Consider the following 20,016-nt stretch of genomic DNA (forward strand, 5'->3'; position numbering starts at 1 on the left):
ACCCACTGATCGCTGTGTTAGCCGCCTGGCAGAAGCTCAGCTCCTCAGCCTCCCCAGTAGCTTAAACACATCCTCTCATAGGCTCCACCCAAAGGTGTGAGCCTTCTGGGTTATCTGTTCAAGGGGCCACATGGTAGGTGAAGCACATCACTCACAGACACTTTACACAGGTGTCTAATGTATTAGTGTTCCTTACTTAAGCATGAGAAATAGACAGAGGATACAGATCATATAAGAAACAACAAATCTCCTAACCCCAATGCCTCTCTCTACCTTCCCTTGCAAACCCTTGGGGCGTAGATCTGTGTTTAGAAAGATAGGGTCCCTCTGCCTCATCAGGCTCCTACATGCATCTCCTCTCAGCTTGAGCTGGTGAAAATAGCAGGAGAGAGCACAGTGCTCAACACCTGCCCTTTTATAACCTCCTGCTTAGTCACCTTGTCATAACTATAAAGGGAAGGGTAACAACCCTCCAGTATACAGCACTATAAAATCCCTCCTGGCCAGAGGCACAAAATTCTTTTATCTGTAAAGGGTTAAGAAGCTCAGGTAACCTAGTTGGCACCTGACCAAAAGGACCAATAAGGGGACAAGATACTTTCAAATCGGGGTGGGAATGGGGGAGGGGGAGGAGGCTTTGTTTTGTCTGGTCTTTGTCTGTCCTGTGTGCTTCCCAGAGACAGCTCAAGAAGGCAAGCAATCCAACTCAATTAGAATTATTAAGTAATAATAAGGGAATGTGTTAGCTTACTTTTATTTTGGCTTGTGATTTTCCTTGTCTAGAGGGAGGTTTTGTCTAGAGGGAGGTTTATCCCTGGATTTGTAACTTTAAGGTTTTGCCTAGAGGGGAGATCCTCTATGTTCTTGAGTCTTTTGTTATTCTGTAAAGTACTTACCATCCCGATTTTACAGAGGTAATTCTTTTACCTTTTCTTTAATTAAAATTCTTCTTTTAAGAACCGGATTGATTTTTCATCGTTTTAAGATCCAAGGGTTTGTGTCTGTGTTCACCTGTACCAATTTGTGAGGATATTATTCTCAAGCCTCCCCAGGAAAAGGGGTGTAGGGGCTTGGGGGGATATTTGGGGAAGGTAGGGCTCCAAATGGCCCTCTCTAAATGTTTGTTTAAATAACTTGGTGGTGGCAGCGTTACTTAATCCAAGGAATAGGGGAGTTTTTAACCTAAGCTGGTGGAAATAAGCTTAGGGGGTTTTCATGCGGGTCCCCATGTCTGTACTCTAAAGTTCAGAGTGGGGAGGGAACCCTGACACACCTGTCTCTTTTGTCCTGCTTGAGAATTTTCCATTCCCCCAATGCCAGCCCCCTTGCAGACCAAATTGGCCAAACTGCTTTCCCCAATTCAGGCACCCTTCTTAGTGTGGCTAAGGGGAGGTTGATGATAAAGCCCATAGAGATAGATGACCAGAGTTGGAATGGAGTCGGCAGGTGAACCAAAGTGCCCAGGGGTTTGGCATGGGAGGATTTTGTCTGAGCACATACATCACACAAGTTGATGTAAGACTTCAGAGACAAATGTAATTTTGGCCACCAGAAATTGTGAGAGGCCAGTTTCATCATTTTCCCATGACCAACGTGGCCCGCCAGGTCGAGTTGTGACGTAGCTGGAGTATGACCAGACACGGTTGACCATCGGGGATACAGATCCAATCATTCTTGACTGAGAAGTGTGAGTCAGAGGCTGGATCTGCACTGGTGGACATCAATTTTACTGCAAATGGATTGTGAAGCAGGAAAGACTTCACAAGGGACAGGTATCAGAGAGGTAGCCGTGTTAGTCTGGATCTGTAAAAAGCAACAGAGAGTTCTGTGGCACCTTTAAGACTAACAGATGTATTGGAGCATAAGCTTTCGTGGGTCACATGCATCCGATGAAGTGGGCATTCACCCACGAAAGCTTATGCTCCAATACATCTGTTAGTCTTAAAGGTGCCACAGGACTCTCTGTTGCTTCACAAGGGACAGTGAATCTTGTTCACTAGTATGTTGACAAAATGGCTAGATTCAAGACTGTGCAGACTCAGGGGTCTATTCCTATTGTCCAGGTACTCACCCTTGCAAGACAGGATGTTGGGCTTACCATTGGAGGTACCAGGGCAATAGGTTAGGGTGAAATCGAATTGGGAGAGAAAAAAAGGGACCGGTGGCTCAGGCGCTGATTCAGAGCTTTGCAGTTCACAGGTATTCCTAATTCTTGTGATCTGTAAGTACCTGAACCAGAAACCACACATCTATCAAGTGAGACACTATTCCTCAAAGGCAGCTTTGATGTCACAGACTTTGTAGTTTTGTTCCCAGGCATCAACTTTTGGGAATAGAATGCACATGGATGGAGAACACTCACTGTGATAGCACGGCTTAGATTCCATCATCAGAGACATCTGCTTTGACAATGAAGAGTTTCATTGGGTTGAGGTGAACAAGACTGGCACTGATGTAAATGCTTCTTTTAGTTGATCAAAGGCAGACTGGGTTTCCTGTGGCCAAACAGAGCAGCTGGGTAATTGGGGTTGCCACCTTCAAAAACCCCTTGATGAACTGCCAGTAGAAGTTAGCAAATTCCAGGAAGCACTGGAGGTCACAGACATTTTTTGGTGCTGCCAACTCCAGAATTGCAGACACCTTTTGGGGATCCATACTTACTACTGTGGGATATGATATAGTCTTGAAAAGTCAATGGTGGTGTAGCGGAACTCACTCTTCTTGGAAAAAGCAACAGAGGGTCCTGTGGCACCTTTAAGACTGACAGAAGTATTGGGAGCATAAGCTTTCGTGGGTAAGAACGTCACTTCTTCAGATACACTCTTCTTGGGTTTCTCATACAGGCCATTCACGCGAAGATGTTCAAGTACCAAATAGATATGTTGGTCATGAGTAGCTTGCTTTTCCATGAAGATGAGGATGTCATCTAAGTAGATCACTATAAACTGGTACAAACTGCCCCTCAAGACGTCGTTGACAAAGAGCTGGAATGAGTTGGAAAGACCAAATGGCATGACGAGGTATTCAAAATGGCCATACTGGGTGTGAAACACTGACTTCCACACATTGCCCTTTTGAACATAGACTAGATTGTAAGTACCACAAAGATGAAGCTTGGTGAATATTCTAGCAGAGCTGGATCTCTCCGGTATTTCTCTGATTAAAGGAAAGGGGTATTTTTTCATGATGGTGATCTTGTTCAGGGCTCAGTTGTCTATGCAAAGAGCCATCCTCTTTTTTTTTTTTTTTTTGGACAAACAGAATCCAGGGGGGGGATGAAGATGGACAGATACATTTTTTTTGCCAGATTCTCATCAAGGTATTTCTGGGAGGCCCTGAGTTCTGGTTCTGACATGGGATAAATCTGTCCAAAAGGAATTTTGGCCCCTGGCAGGAGGTTGATGGGGTGGAGTTAGGATATTAGGATTTCTCTTATCAAACTCAATGGTAAAGTATCAATATTTTGCAGGAACTTGTGAGCCATTACTACCTTGAATTTGCTGGACACAGGAGGTGATAGTCTTCTCCACACTGTTCCCTGTTTCCTTGGCATTTGACATGGCTATATATCATTTCTGACAGTAGCTCCATTAGAATTGTACCTCTCATGTCTTCCAGGAGATATTTGGATCATGAACTGAGATCCAGGGGATGCCAAGTATGATGAGGAAGTGGGTTGAGTTAATTAAGTTAAATTGGAGAGTTTCTTGGTGGTCTTGGGTTTTGACCCAAAGGGGCATAGTTTTATGGGTGACAGGACCTGAGGACTGCATACTACCATTGATTGATCGACTAGGTCTTGGGTGAGCTTTCTTTGTACTGGAACTTGGTTAGCTTTTGTGAGACCAGCATCCATCAAATTGATAGAGGTTCCAGAATCCCCCAGACAAGCTGGGTACAGTTCACCTCAGTTTGTGGACAAGATGCAGAGATGGAACAAGACTTGCAGGTGGGGATGGCAACAGACCAGAGCTGTTAAAATGCATGTAGGTAGAAGACGAGATCTGTTCGGGGAGCCCAATTTTGTAATTACATCCAGCCATGACCCCTTTAATGGGGCTGGACAGGGTAGATTTCTGAATCTATTTCAGGTCTGGATTTCAGGGGACATTGGGTTGCAAAATGGTGTTACCCACCAAAGTGCAAGCAAAGGCCGTTCCATCACCAATACGCCTTCTCCCAATCCATTAGGCATCTTTGTGTTGTGTTGATCTGCATGGGCTGTGGCCATGGGGTCACCAGGGCGGTGGCTGGAATAGGACCAGACTACACTGGGGTTGAACGTGTACCTTCTTTTTTCTTGGCTTCATTTGAACTGTCAATCCAGGCCAACTCATCCTTTATGTCATCAGGGCCGGCCCACAACATTTTGGCACCTGAGGCGGGGAGCTCAAATGACGCCCCCATTCCCCCTCTCTTGGACCTAAACTTTGAAAGGTCTCAATTCTGCCTTCTTCCTGTTCTACTCCTCTCATGGTACAGCTCTGCTACGTACCCCAATAAAGGAGAACTAACAACTTAAAATGCCTTGTTCAAAAATTTTAAGTAACACTTAACTTTCAAACGCCTGAACAGCAAATGGAACTTTTCTTGTCTGCATAGTAAACACTGGCATTTTTATCTGTTTGAATAATCAAAGTGGTGCTTTCCGTGCCGTCTTGGTTGCAAAGATTTGAACTGCTTCCAGCTGAAGGTTCACAGTCTGGGCCAGCTCATGCTCTATTGAGATGGTTGCAAGGCCGACCAACCTCTCCTGTGTCACTGTGGAGCGTAGATGTGTTTTTATTAACATCAGCTTGGAGAAGCTGCGCTCTCCACTGGCAACTGTTACAGGAAGTGTTAGAAGTATGAGCAGAGCAACAAAAGCATTTGGAAAGAGGGAGGTCATCTTATTTGTGCACATATATTCCAGAACAGCCTTTGGAGTTGATCCTGCTGAAATGTATCTTGAAAGGGCTTTCAGTTCATCACCAAAATCACTCACATCAATATCGCGCATGTCATCATGTGTCAACACTGTCTCTAGTGCCCTGCATTGCTGGTGTAGGTCTTCTTCAGGTATAGTGAGGAGTTTTGGAATATCATACAACATCCCAAATATACTGCTATGTTCCTTGAGCTGCATGAAATGTTCTTCAACTGACTGTATTGCACAGTCTAGCACCTGGTTAAAGAATTCAACTTTGAACTGTTGTTTGGGGTCTCTTATGGGATTATCCCATGCCTCGTAATCAAAATATCCTCTTCTTCGGTGACTCTTGTATTTTTGAATGGGTGTGAAAATAGCTTCAGTGTGAAGTTCCTCTGCCAACTTCTGTGCACTCTTCAGAACATTTTGAAATCCCTCATCTGACCAGTAAGACTGCAGATATGACTTTGCTTTGTCCAGTTGTTCCATTGCTGCAGATATATCAAGGTCAACACATTGGAGTCTCTTGCTTACAACATTTATTTCAAACAGTATGTCATGCCACAACACTAAGCCACACAGAAATTTAAAGTTGGGTGTAACCATTCTGCCCATCTGAGTTGGCAGCAACAAGGGCCGGGTTCAGTACCTAGGGGTTCCGTTTCAATAACACAATGCAAAACCGGCTCGAGCCCCTACCCAGTGACCTGGGACCCCCCCCCCCCGGGTGCCTCTAAGAGGCAATACTTCCCCTCTTGCAAGCATGGAGTCTGAGTGTAGCAAAATCCTTTTAATAAAGGGGGGAAACAATGTGGCATTATGTTGGGGAAACACCACAAACAGGATTCATAACACAAACCATGAGCAGTGTCCTTTTCCCCTCAGGGTCCTAAGTCCAGCAACCCAAAAAATCACCCAAAGTCCCAAAAGTCCAACACCCCAAAAGTCTCTTGAGTCCAGCAACCCAAAAATCACCTAAAAGTCCAACAACCCAAAAGTCTCTGTCCCTGGTCAGTGCAGCCCCAGAGTTCAAAAGTTTATCTGCAGAGTTTTACCTCCCAGCCTGAATGGAAATGGGGGGGGGCACAGGGGTGTTAAGGGGCACCTTACGTGGTCCGAGGCCGACTGCCCCGCCTCTCCGTGGGGTTCTGCTGCAGCCTTCACCGCAAGCCACTCCACCAGCCACGCTGCTCCACCAGCTGTCCCATGAGCCGCTCCAGCTGTTCCATGAACTGCTCTGCTTCGCCAGCCGCTCCACTCCACCAGCCGTCCCACAAACATGCTCCACTCCACCAGCCATCCTGTGAGCTGCTCCAGCCATCCTGCAAACTGCTCTGCTCCACCAGCCGCTCAGCAATATATTTTCAGACCCCCCCACCGCACTCAGTGCTTTCAGCTCTTAGTAATTTTTGGTGCGTTTTGTAACAACAGAACCTAGTGAAAATGTCCCTGCAATGGTGACTGTCAGAGAGCATTTTCTAGAATGTATTGACATTGATGATACTACAGGAGCTGGCATGACAAATGTGCTTCTTAAAAAGGTGGAAGAGATGGGAATTGCGATAGCTGACATGAGAGGTCAGGGCTACAATAATGGTGCCAACATGAGAGGAAAGAACAGAGGAGTGCAGACACGGATCCGAGAGTTAAACCCTCGAGCTTTTTTTGTCCCATGCACTTCTCATTCATTGACCTTGGTGGTCAGTGATGCAGCATCAGCTTCTAGTGAGGCTGCTGAATTTTTTAATGTAATTCAAAGCATCTATGTATTTTTCTCTGCATCAACTCATCGATGGCAAATTTTGAAGCAACATCTGGGAACATCTTCTCTGACACTGAAACAACTGAGTGCCACATGATGGGAAAGTTGAGCAGAGGCGATAAAGCCTATCAAACACCAAATTGGGAAGATAGATGATGCCATAGTTGCCATTATGGAGGATAATGCTATGACAGGAACTGTTCGTGGGAGAACAGTGGCAGAGGGAAATGGAATCACCAGAAACATACATATGTAAGCAGAGTCAGGATGAGCTCTACCCTGACATCTGGTGGTGAATTGTGGCGAGTTGTGGAAAAGAACCTCAGGGACTGATCTTGTTTGCATAGGCACAGCCACCCCGCCTATAGTCACTTTGGCTGCTGTGGGATCCCCAGTTTCTCTGTAATTGGGGCAGGAAGAATGAAGTGTTGTTACCCTGATTATGTGAATCAAGGACAGTGGAACTGTTTTATGAGAGAGGGACTCGCCATTAACTAAGTAGCACTCGCTAGACGAGGGACATGGTTCCAAAACCCAGTGAACTGAGAGAGGCTGGGGGTGGGGATAGGCATTTGTACTTGATAGTATGGGCCCCCTTTTCGGGGCCTAAAACACCAATTGTACCTCCTTCTCTCTCCATTGTGGCATATCAGAACTAATTTTGATTCACTTAGGGCTCTAGTTACAGGCCAATGAGTTGCATTCATTTTGGGCCAATAGTGTACCAGCACTGAGACTCCCCTACTACATGCTGAAATTGCTAAAGAGCTAAAATCACTAAGAGCTGAAATCACTGAGTGCTGTGTTAAGTAGTGGGGGGGCCTGAAGATATATTGCTGACTGGCTGGAAGAGCAGAGAACGACTGGGACGGCTGGTGGAGTGGAGCAGAGCAGAGCGGCTGGCGGTAGGGTGACCAGACATCCTGATATTATCGGGACAGTCCTGATTTTAGGGGACTTGTCCCGCATCCCAACCTTACATTGGTCGGGACGTCTGGTCACCCTATATGAGGGGGACCGCGGCAAGCTGATGCTGCCGGCGCCACTCACCTTTCCGCCCTGGGGCAGCGCGCAGCTGAGCTCCCGGCGTGGCGGCACCAGCCCACGGGGCCACCCCCGGCTGGCAGGAGCCTGCAGAGCACAGCCCTGTCCCTGCCCCAGCCACACAGAGAGGCAGCGAGGAGGTCTTGCTCCCCTGCGTGCTGCAGCGGGGCGGGGCTTATAGACTCCGGCAGCGGTCGCCGGGCAGAGAGGCCCCCCCTTTGACCTGACCCTAGGAAGGGGCCAGAGGGACTGGGAGGGACCTGCCTGCTGGATGCTTCCTGGGAGCCACGCCAGGTAAGCACTGCTGGGCTCACCTGGCCCCCTGGCAGGTCCCTCTGGGGGGGCTCCCCTCAGACCCACTGCCCTCAGCCCCCACCCTGACCCTGTTCCCTCAGCCTTTCAGTCCCCCCTGTGCCCCTCACCCTCAAACCACTGCCCTCAGCCCCCTGACCCTGTTCCCTCTGCCTCCCCCACAGTCCCTCCCCTCCCCTGATCATCTCACCCGACCCACTGCCCCCAGCCTCCCCCGCAGTGTCCCCCCTGTACCCCTCACCCTCAATCCACTGCCCTCAGTCCCTGTCCCTGTTCCAACAGCCTCCCTCACAGCCCCTCCCCTCTCCTCCCCCCAATCATCTTACCCTGCAAGGATGTGGCAATCTGTCCCGGATTCCAGGCTCTCGTTAGCCTCTGGGGCAAAAGATCAGCAGAAGTTTCCAAAGGGAAGTTTGCAGCCTTTGCTCAGACCCAAACATTTTCACTTAAAATAAATAAATAAATAAATAAATAAATAGCCAAACCCATCCTGACACCCATCTGCTCTGTTCAGATTTCCTGTTATCCCTGTTGAGGCCAAAGTGGTTTGAAAAATTAAAAATCCTTGACACCATTGTGTTGCTTCCCCCTGTGTTGCTCGTTAATCTGATGGACCTGCCGATAATGACTAAAGATGAATGCCCTGGGAGCAATGTGTCAGGCAGACAGTTTGTCAAGTAGGAATGTGAATGCTGAAGCCCTCACAAAATGCAGAGGCTTTTCTTAACCTGAGAACTGAAAAAGAGCCAGATACCCTGCATGGGTTTGAAAGTGACAAGAGCCTAGCGACTGACCAGAGCAGCATCAGGTTTGAAGTGAGGAGGAGGGTCTGTGTCATGAAGTCTGCATTTCCACTGAGGACTCTTCCATCGCCAGGGTAGCGCTGGCGCAGGTCTGCTGCCCGGCACAGCAATGCTGAGAGGTGCCAGTGTAGACCCGACCCACTGCCCTCAGCCCCCGCCCTGACCCTGTTCCCTCAGCCTCCCCCACAGTCCCCCCTGTACCTCCCACCCCGAACCCACTGCCCTCAGTCCCTGCCCGACCCCAAATCTCTTCTTCAGCCTCTCCCGTCATCCCACCCCCATCGCTCCCCCTGCTGTCCCACCCCCTCAACTTCCCCCCCCATTCCAGTCCTGCTCCCCTCCGTCTCATCCCCTCCAGACCCTGTCCCTCTCCCCACCCCGTCCTACTCTACACAGCTCTCTACCCTGTCCCATTCATGCTCCCCTCAGCCCCTACCCTGCTACCCCCCATCCCAGTCCTGTCCCATCCCCCTCAGCCCTTCCCGACTCCCCCAATCCCAGTCCTGTCCCCCTCAGTTCCTCCACCCTGCTTCCCCTGGTCCATCCCCACACACCCACTGACTTCCTCGACCTCCCTCCCCCCAATCCCACTGCCTGGACCCACCCCCGTCCCACTCAGGACATGCATGAAAAAGAAGCAATGGGCTTAAATTGTAGCAAGGAAGATTTAGGTTAGACATTAGGAAAAATTTCCTAACTGTAAAGGTAGTTAAGCACTGGACAAATTACCTAGAGAGGTTATGGAATAGCAGTCATTGGAGTTTTTTAAGAGGTTAGACAAACACCTGTCAAGGATGGTCTAGTTGTTATTACTCAGTCCTGCCTCAGTGCAGGGGTTTGACTAGATGACCTGTTGATGTCCCTTCCAGTCCTACATTGCTGTGATTCACACTGAATTGCCTTGTGCCACTGTCTAGTAGTAGTGGCACACAGTTCTCTGACATGCAGGTTTATAAAATTGTAGTTAATATACAGTTTAGAGCATAGCAATTTTAAAGCTCTGCATGTTCAGACCAACTGAGCAGAAAATTGTGATCTACAGTTTTCAAAACTATTAAGCTGTGGGCTGAAATAAAATCAGCCTGAATTGCTCAACAATATCAATGGAATCAGCATTGCGCTGCTATATATTGTAAAACATTACAGTGAAATCTTGCAAGTATTCCATAGCACGCCGCCTTGCCCAAATGGTAACTAAGCAGAACATCTTCCTGTTTCAACATTCTTAACTTGTATCCCAGAGCTCCTAGAAGTTGTTTTTTTTCAAACACTGAATGCTGCTAAGTTATGAGTTTTAACAGGTTTTTTTTTCTTTTAAACCACAGCACTGAATGTTATTCTAAAATGGTTTTCCAAATATTCTTAAACTCCCAGTTGATTCCCCGCTGATGTTCATTGTGAAAAGTATTGCAGGTCTAATACTAATATTTGGCACTTTTGTAATTCACTGTCCAACCTGTGTTTTGTGCCCTCCTCTGGTGGATTTTTAGAGGATAACTGTATAGCTACCAGCTAAGGGAGTTACATCTTGGACTCACGTAGTAGAAGCAGGGGCGGCTCTAGTCACCAGCAAAGCAAGCACGTGCTTGGGGCAGCCTATTTGCAGGGGCGGCAGGGATCCAGCCTGGGAGCTGAGAGCTAACAGGGGCCCTGGGAGCTGTAGTTCCTTGGTTAGCTCCCTGCCTATAGAGCCAGCCCTGGAGCAGGGAAAGAACTACATTTCCCAGCATTCCCTTGGCCACTATCAACAGGAAAGAGGGGGAGGGAGTGAGGAAGCTGAGACCTCATGCTGCAGTGTGCAGTGAATGGAGCGCTGCACTGGGAGGGGCAGGGAGACCATATGTTAACATTCAAAAACTAGGACACTAGCCCCACCCTGCCCCCATCCACCCGCTCTGACTGCCCCCCACAGAAACCCCAACCCATCCAACCCCCCCTGCACCCTGTCCCCTGATCACCCCTCCCGGGACCCCTGCCCCTAACTGACCCCCAGGACCCCACCCCCTATCCAAGCCTCCCTTCTCCTTGTCCCCAACTGCCCCCTCCTGAGACGGCCCCAACTTCCCCCCTAGGACTCCACACCTACCTGTCCCCTGACAAACCCCTGGGACTCCCATGCCTATCCAACCGCTGCCTGTCCCCTGACTGCCCCCCAACCCCTGACCCATCTAACCCCCCCTTCTACCTGCCCCTGACTGCCCCCCCGAACCTCTGCCCCAGCCAACTCCCCCCCACTCCCTGTCCCTTGACTGCCCCCCAGGAACTCCCTACCCCTTCTCCAACCCCCCAGCCCCCTTACTGTGCCACTCAGACCAGCGTGTCTGGCTTCGCGCAGCGCCAGACACACTGCTGCATACATGCTGCCGTGCTCCCCCACAGAGCCACAGCCCCCTTTCCTCCCCACCCCCCCCAGCACCTGCCTTCCAGATTTGAACACCTCAACATTCAGGAGTGCTCAAGCTCAGTTTGGGCGGCTGTTACTTCATTTCTCCCAAATCAAATCTACTGATCCACTGTAACTTGCTGTAGAAAAAGTAGGATAAAATGGAGCAAGAAATGCTTCCCAGTGGTTATTAGGACTGGAATTGCTATTTTCAACAGCCATTGCCTTTTGTTTGTTTGTTTAAAAGGAAGACAGTGATATTGCATTGGCAAATTCCCCGTAGAAAGAAAGAGTGGAACAAAAGAATAATAAAGGCACCTCAACTTTTCCTCATTTATGTAGGACAGTCTTATAATATGCATCCAGATATCCTCCAATCACACAAGCTGAAAATTGTTCCACTTTACTGCAGTTCTGTAACCATATGGGAACCAATCCTGTCTGTGTTCTGTGCACATCCAAAATTCCTGCTGAATGACCCGCCCTGGGAGCGAGTTACCAGTGACCCAGGGCTGCGGCAGAAGGAGGGTGCAGGTGGGGGGGTGGGTGAGCCCAGGGCTGGGGCGGCAGGAGGTGTTTGTGTGGGGGTAATGGTGGGGGGTAGGGGGAACTAAGAGCTGGGGCGGCAGGGTGTGTGTGTGGGGCGGGGAGAGCCCAGGGCTGGGGCGGCAGGGAGGTGCAGTTGGGGGTTGAGAGCCCAGGGCTAGGGAGGCAGGGGGGTGCGGGTGGTGGGGGAGAGCCCAGGGCTGGGGCGGCAGGGGGGTGCGGCGAGGAGCTCAGGGCTGGGACGGGGGGCAGCCACAATTTTTTTTGCTTGGGGCGGCAAAAAACCTAGAGCCGGGCCTGAGTAGAAGCTGATGCTTCTAAGTCTGGATGGCTTGGGTTCAATCTTTGGTGACTAGCTATGATGGAGGTTGTTACACTTATAATCCCTTTAATCAGAGGTTCTGAATATGCTTTGTTGTAGGCAGAGCTAGCCTATAGTTAAGCAACCGAAAATTTAGAATGGGAAGTATTGAAATGTTGGGAAGCCTTATAATTTTGCCAGTCTGGAACAAACATCCCATCTGAGGGATGGGGGCGGGGAGAGAGAGACAGGACCAGGAAACTGGGACAAGGAATCCAGAGCGGTAGTGGGGGGCAGTTGAAATCAGATGAAGAGCTGGGGTGCGTTAGACAGCAATAGGGTAGACATAGACTGGAGGGGACGGGGAAGAAGGGTCTTCGACTACTAGAGACCACTCCATTCAGGAGCCTGGAATAGACCCAGGATTCCTGAGTTTCACAGTTCCTCTTTTGTCAGCAGATATCTGTGAAACCCAGTGGCAAAAAAAGTGTCTCATCCCCCTATAGAGCTGATATATCACATATAGGATGACAACCTACTGCCTCTGTCATCACTTACTCCATTAGCTCAAGTGGCAGAAGTCTGTGCAGTCGATCTAAAGGTTCATTGGCAGGGTTGGAGCCATGCGAGTTTCACGATGATTCCACATGACAGAATTTCTGGGGCAGTTCAGTTTTGATTTTTACAAAAAAACCTGGGGAAATGCATACAGAAATAGGGTGACCAGATGCCTAAACAGGGGAATCTCAAGCAGGAGTAGAGAGGTTATTTTATCTCTGTATTTGGCACTGGTGCAACCACTGCTGGAATACTGTGTCCAGTTCTGGGGTGCACAATTTAAGAAGGATATTGATAAACTGGAGAGTGTTCAGAGAAGAGTCACAAGACTGATTAAAGGATTATAAAACATGCCTTATAGTGATCGACACAAGGACCTCAATCTATTTAGCTTAACAAAAAGAAGGCTAAGAAGTGAGTTGGTTATAGACTGTAAGTATCTACATGGGGAACAAACAGTTAATAATGGGCACTTCAGTCTAGCAGAGAAAGGTAGAGCATGAGCCAACGGTTGGAAGTTGCAGCTAGACAAATTCAGACTGGATAGAAGGCATACCTTTTCAATGGTGAGAGTAATTAACAATATACTAAGGGTTATGGTGTTTTTTTAAAAGCTTTTTCTAAAAGCTATCCTCTAGGAATTATTTTGGGACAGTTCTATGTCTGTGCTATGCAGGCGGTGAGACCAGGTGATCACCGGATCCCTTCTGGGTTTATCATAGAATCATAGAATCATAGAATATCAGAGTTGGAAGGGACCTCAAGAGATCATCTAGTCCAACCCCCTGCTCAAAGCAGGACCAATTCCCAGCTAAATCATCCCAGCCAGGGCTTTGTCAAGCTGGGCCTTAAAAACCTCCAAGGAAGGAGACTCCACCACCTCCCTAGGTAACGCATTCCAGTGTTTCACCACCCTCCTAGTGAAATAGTTTTTCCTGATATCCAACCTGGACCTCCCCCACTGCAACTTGAGACCATTGCTCCTTGTTCTGTCATCTGCCACCACTGAGAACAGCCGAGCTCCATCCTCTTTGGAACCCCCCTTCAGGTAGTTGAAGGCTGCTATCAAATCCCCCCTCATTCTTCTCTTCTGGAGACTAAACAATCCCAGTTCCCTCAGCCTCTCCTCATAAGTCATGTGCTCCAGACCCCTAATAATTTTTGTTGCCCTCCGCTGGACTCTTTCCAATTTTTCCACATCCTTCTTGTAGTGTGGGGCCCAAAACTGGACACAGTATTCCAGATGAGGCCTCACCAATGTCGAATAAAGGGGAACGATCACGTCCCTCGATCTGCTGGCAATGCCCCTACTTATACAGCCCAAAATGCCGTTAGCCTTCTTGGCAACAAGAGCACACTGTTGACTCATATCCAGCTTCTCGTCCACTGTGACCCCTAGGTCCTTTTCTGCAGAACTGCTACCTAGCCATTCGGTCCCTAGTCTGTAGCAGTGCATGGGATTCTTCCGTCCTAAGTGCAGGACTCTGCACTTGTCCTTGTTGAACCTCATCAGGTTTTTTTCGGCCCAATCTTCTAATTTGTCTAGGTCCCTCTGTATCCGATCCCTACCCTCTAGTGTATCTACCACGCCTCCTAGTTTAGTGTCATCTGCAAACTTGCTGAGAGTGCAGTCCACACCATCCTCCAGATCATTAATAAAGATATTAAACAAAACCGGCCCCAGGACCGACCCTTGGGGCACTCCGCTTGAAACCGGCTGCCAACTAGACATGGAGCCATTGATCACTACCCGTTGAGCCCGACGATCTAGCCAGCTTTCTATCCACCTTACAGTCCATTCATCCAGCCCATACTTCTTTAACTTGGCGGCAAGAATACTGTGGGAGACCGTATCAAAAGCTTTGCTAAAGTCAAGGAATAACACATCCACTGCTTTCCCCTCATCCACAGAGCCAGTTATCTCATCATAGAAGGCAATTAGGTTAGTCAGGCACGACTTCCCCTTGGTGAATCCATGCTGACTGTTCCTGATCACTTTCCTCTCCTCTAAATGTTTCATAATTGATTCCTTGAGGACCTGCTCCATGATTTTTCCAGGGACTGAGGTGAGGCTGACTGGCCTGTAGTTCCCCGGATCCTCCTTCTTCCCTTTTTTAAAGATGGGCACTACATTAGCCTTTTCCCAGTCATCTGGAACCTCCCCCGATCGCCATGAGTTTTCAAAAATAATGGCTAATGGCTCTGCAATCTCACCCGCCAACTCCTTTAGCACCCTCGGATGCAGCGCATCCGGCCCCATGGACTTGTGCACGTCCAGTTTTTCTAAATAGTCCCGAACCACTTCTTTCTCCACAGAGGGTTGGTCACCTTCTCCCCATGCTGTACTGCCCAGTGCAGCAGTCTGGGAGCTGACCTTGTTCGTGAAGACAGAGGCAAAAAAATCATTGAGTACATTAGCTTTTTCCACATCCTCGGTCACTAGGTTGCCTCCCTCATTCAGTAAGGGGCCCACACTTTCCTTGATTTTCTTCTTGTTGCTAACATACCTGAAGAAACCCTTCTTGTTACTCTTAACATCTCTTGCTAACTGCAACTCCAAGTGTGATTTGGCCTTCCTGATTTCACTCCTGCACGCCTGAGCAATATTTTTATACTCCTCCCTGGTCATTTGTCCAATCTTCCACTTCTTGTGAGCTTCTTTTTTGTGTTTAAGATCAGCAAGGATTTCACTGTTTAGCCAAGCTGGTCGCCTGCCATATTTACTATTCTTTCTACACATCGGGATGGTTTGTTCCTGCAACCTCAATAAGGATTCTTTAAAATACAGCCAGCTCTCCTGGACCCCTTTGCCCTTCATGTTATTCTCCCAGGGGATCCTGCCCATCTGTTCCCTGAGGGAGTCAAAGTCTGCTCTTCTGAAGTCCAGGGTCCGTATTCTGCTGCTCTCCTTTCTTCCGTGTGTCAGGATCCTGAACTCGACCATCTCATGGTCACTGCCTCCCAGGTTCCCATCCACTTTTGCTTCCCCTACTAGTTCTTCTCTGTTTGTGAGCAGCAGGTCAAGAAAAGCTTTGCCCCTAGTTGGTTCCTCCAGCACTTGCACCAGGAAATTGTCCCCTACACTATCCAAAAACTTCCTGGATTGTCTGTGCACCGCTGTATTGCTCTCCCAGCAGATATCAGGGTGATTAAAGTCTCCCATGAGAACCAGGGCCTGCGATCTAGCAACTTCTGCTAGTTGCCAGAAGAAAGCCTCGTCCACCTCATCCCCCTGGTCTGGTGGTCTATAGCAGACTCCAACCACGACATCACCCTTGTTGCTCACACTTCTCAACTTTATCCAGAGACTCTCAGGTTTTTCTGCAGTTTCATACCGGAGCTCTGAGCAGTCATACTCCTCTCTTACATACAACGCAACTCCCCCACCTTTTCTGCCCTGCCTGTCCTTCCTGAACAGTTTATATCTATCCATGACAGTATTCCAGTCATGTGAGTTATCCCACCAAGTCTCTGTTATTCCAATCACATCATAGTTCCCTGACTGCACCAGGACTTCCAGTTCTCCCTGCTTGTTTCCCAGGCTTCTTGCATTTGTGTAGAGGCACTTAAGATAACTCATCGATCGTCCCTCTTTCTCAGCATGAGACAGGAGTCCTCCCCTCTTGCACTCTCCTGCTTGTGCTTCCTCCCAGGATCCCATTTCCCCACTTACCTCAGGGCTTTGGTCTCCTTCCCCCAGTGAACCTAGTTTAAAGCCCTCCTCACTAGGTTAGCCAGCCTGCTGGCGAAGATGCTCTTCCCTCTCTTCATCTCAGAACTAGGTACATCAATTCACATGCAAAATTCTCATTGAATTCAATAGGTGTCCTTGCCCTGTGGCTTGTGGTGCGGGCTGCAGCAGGGGCCGTACAACCCCTCTCGCAGCTTCCTAGGGCCCCCTCTCATGGCTCTGTGCCCCTGTGTCTGTCGTTGTCGTCCTCTCCCCCCTGTTCCCCCTGCTCGCCCAATGTGTCCTGATATTTCACTCTTGCGATCTGGTCATCCTAGCTGGCGGAGCAGAGCAGTTTGCGGAACGGCTGCTGCAGTGGAGTGGCTCGCGGTGAAGGCTGCAGCAGAACCCCACGGAGAGGCGGGGCAGTCGGCCTCGGACCACGTAAGGTGCCCCTTAACACCCCTGTGCCCCCCCCATTTCCATTCTGGCTGGGAGGTAAAACTCTGCAGATAAACTTTTGAACTCTGGGGCTGCACTGACCAGGGACAGAGACTTTTGGGGTGTTGGACTTTTGGGACTTTGAGTGATTTTTTGGGTTGCTGGACTTAAGACCCTGAGGGGAAAAGGACATTGCCAAACTTATTTGGGAGTAGGTCATTTGCTCATGGTTTGTGTTATGAATCCTGTTTGTGGTGTTTCCCCAACATAATGCCGCATTGTTTCCCTCCTTTATTAAAAGGATTTTGCTACACTCAGACTCCGTGTTTGCGAGAGGGGAAGTATTGCCTCCTAGAAGCGCCCGGGGGTGGTATGTAATTGTCCCAGGTCACTGGGTGGGGGCTCGAGCCGGTTTTGCATTGTGTTATTGAAATGGAACCCCTAGATACTGAACCCGGCCCTTGTTGCTGCCAAGGTAGCCAGGAAGCTTCCGTCTTGTCCCCGGACACCGCTGGGAGCTGCCTGGGCGATGCCTCTTCCATCGCGGGTCCCTTGGCAGACCTTCTCTTCCTGAGCGAAGAGCCCCTGGAGCCCTTCGAGTCGCTGGCTAGAGACCCAGGGACCGGAGATCTCTACGAGATGGACAACTCCCAGCTGGTGAATGACAAATCTTCTCTGGAGGCTTCCCCGGACATCTCGACCCTCGACTGCTCCGAGAGCCCCTCCCTGAACAACTCCAGCTCCTTCAGACTGCTGCCGGATGACAGCCAGGCCCACTCCTCGCTCTTCGTCAGCCCCGACTCGCCGCCTGTCCTGGGGGAGACCGTCCTGCAAGACAGCAGCTTAGACCTGTGTCATAACTATAAAGGGAAGGATGTAACAGCTGTCCTGTGTACAGTACTATAAAATCCCTCCTGGCCAGAGACTCCAAAATCCTTTTCCCTATAAAGGGTTAAGAAGCTCAGGTAACCTGGCTGGCATCTGATCCAAAGGACCAATAAGGGGACAAGATACTTTCAAATCTTGAGGGGGAGAAGGCTTTTGTTTGTGCTCTTTGTTTGGGAGTTTGTTCGCTCTTGGGACTGAGAGGGACCAGACATCAATCCAGGTTCTCCACATCTTTCTAAACAAGTCTCTCCTATTTCAAACTTGTAAGTAAATAGCCAGGCAAGGCGTCTTAGTTTTACTTTGTTTTCTCAACTTGTAAATGTACCTTTTACTAGAGTGTTTATCTTGGTTTGCTGTACTTTGAACCTAAGACTAGAGGGGAGTCCTCTGAGCTCTTTAAGTTTGATTACCCTGTAAGGTTAATTTCCATACTGATTTTACAGAGATGATTTTTACCTTTTTCTTTAATTAAAAGCCTTCTTTTTAAGAACCTGATTGATTTTTCCTTGTTTTTAGATCCAAGGGGGTTGGATCTGTATTCACCAGGAATTGGTGGGAGGAGGGGAATGGTTAATTTCTCCTTGTTTTTAGATCCAAGGGGTTTGGATCTGTATTGACCAGGAGTTGGAGGGAGAGAGGAGGGGGGATGGTTAATTTCTCCTTGTTTTAAGATCCCAAAGGGGTTGGATCTGTATTCACCAGGGAATTGGTGAAGAGTCTCTCAAGGCTACCCAGGGAAGGGAATTAGCACTTTGGGAGTGGTGGCAGCGGACCAGAGCTAAGCTGGTAGTTAAGCTTAGAAGTCTTCACGCAGGCCCCCACATTGTACCCTAAAGTTCAAAGTGGGGATACAGCCTTGACAACCTGCAGGACGGGGGCAACCCAGGGGAGGAGGAATCGGAGTCTCTGGAGCACAGCCCCCCGCTGGAGCTGGAGTCCCCAGCCGCCTGTCTGGAGGAGGAGGAGGAAGAAATGGCTGAGGACAGCTGCCTGCAGGCTCCGGCTGCCCCGCTCAGTGCATCAGCAAGGGGCGAAGTCCCGCGCAGACGGATCGCGACGGCGGAGGAGGTTAGCTTCCACCTGCAGCATGGGCGGAGGAGGGAAGTGCAAATCAAGAAGGGCAGCCACTGCTGGCAGGGGGAGACGTGGTACTACAAGCTCTGCGGCCAAAAATATTTTTTTTATAAAAAAAAAGGGGGGGGGGTGCTGGATAGCTCAATGGTTTGAGCATTGTCTGCTAAACCCAGGGTTGTGAGTTCAATCCTTGAGGGGGCCACTTAAGGATCTGGGGCAAAATCAGTACTTGGTCCTGCTGGTGAAGGCAGGGGCTAGACTCAATGACCTTTTAGGGTCCCTTCCAGTTCTATGAGATAGGTATATCTCCACATATTATTATTATTTTTATTATTATTAACTCAGACGGGCAGAAGGGTTCCATAGAACTGTCAATATTATGGAGGTGGATTATAAAGTCGCCATGTTATGCTGTAGAAATTAAGTTGTAGTTGTTGTTGTTGTTGTTTATTATGTTTCTTTATCATACGATTTTGTAAAGTTGGTACTTAAGAAGTAAGTTCATTCCTTTTGTTCTTTTTGACCCTGTGCAACCCTGGCTGAAAATCCTTAGAGACTGAATTCTGCGCCTCTATGGGAGTTGGGTTTTTTTAAACACTGGATAAGGGCAATGAAGTAAACTCTAGCCAACCCAAAGGCTACATTCAGTATTCTCAGGTGTCTGGAGGATCAAGCAGGTTTAGTTATTTGTCAAGGGAGTGTGTTTAGTTTTTCCAGGTTTCCGGGGTCTCAACTGGATTTAGTTTTGGAAGATATACAAGGCATTAGATATATTTGAACCCAGCCCTTCTTTTACTGCTAGTCACAAGGTAGAAGGTTACATATAGAGGGGCGACAGCTTGTATTCAAATTAGGCAAACTTGACTCTTCGTTAGAAGCACAGGTCACATCCTCATTGCTCCATGTCAGCTTGTAAAGTACTAACCAGTCGTCGTACCACCAATCGGGAACTGAATAAAAGCAGCTGGATTTCCCTTCCCAAGCGCAGTCGCCCACAGACCGTGGCAATAGCGGAGAACAAGGCTGTAGCTGTTGAACCACCTGGAAGCGAACTGAAGTTTCTGCCTATCTCACAAAACCGGTGACTGAGCTGCCCAGGTGAGCTGGAGAGTCCCTCTTCACCTTTTCCCCAGCTGGTCAGTAGCTTTTGTACCTGCCGTCCCTTTCAGCCAGGCGAGGACATGATCCTCCTAATGTCAACCCTTCCCAGAGGACGTGCACCGAGCTAGCAATTCAGTGAGGGTGCAATTCACCCCAGTGCCATGAGCCAGCAACAGAGCCGGGCTCCAGCTGAGTCCTCAAACGAGGGTGGCAGTGGCACTGCA

At 48.9% G+C, this 20,016-nt stretch overlaps 1 protein-coding gene across 1 annotated transcript in view; it reads left to right on the plus strand.

Moving 5' to 3' along the window:
• Window positions 1-20,016, plus strand: part of LOC101948759 (uncharacterized) — a 138,119-nt gene that overhangs the window by 34,990 nt on the left and 83,113 nt on the right. Inside the window, exons 10-12 of the mRNA XM_065582488.1 lie at window positions 17,205-17,559; window positions 18,454-18,685; window positions 19,740-19,789. Coding sequence (XP_065438560.1) covers window positions 17,205-17,559; window positions 18,454-18,685; window positions 19,740-19,789 — 637 coding nt within the window. The remainder of the gene's footprint in view (window positions 1-17,204; window positions 17,560-18,453; window positions 18,686-19,739; window positions 19,790-20,016) is intronic.

The sequence above is a fragment of the Chrysemys picta genome, chromosome 2, assembly GCF_011386835.1.
Source record: "Chrysemys picta bellii isolate R12L10 chromosome 2, ASM1138683v2, whole genome shotgun sequence".
Classification (NCBI taxonomy): Eukaryota; Metazoa; Chordata; order Testudines; family Emydidae; genus Chrysemys; species Chrysemys picta.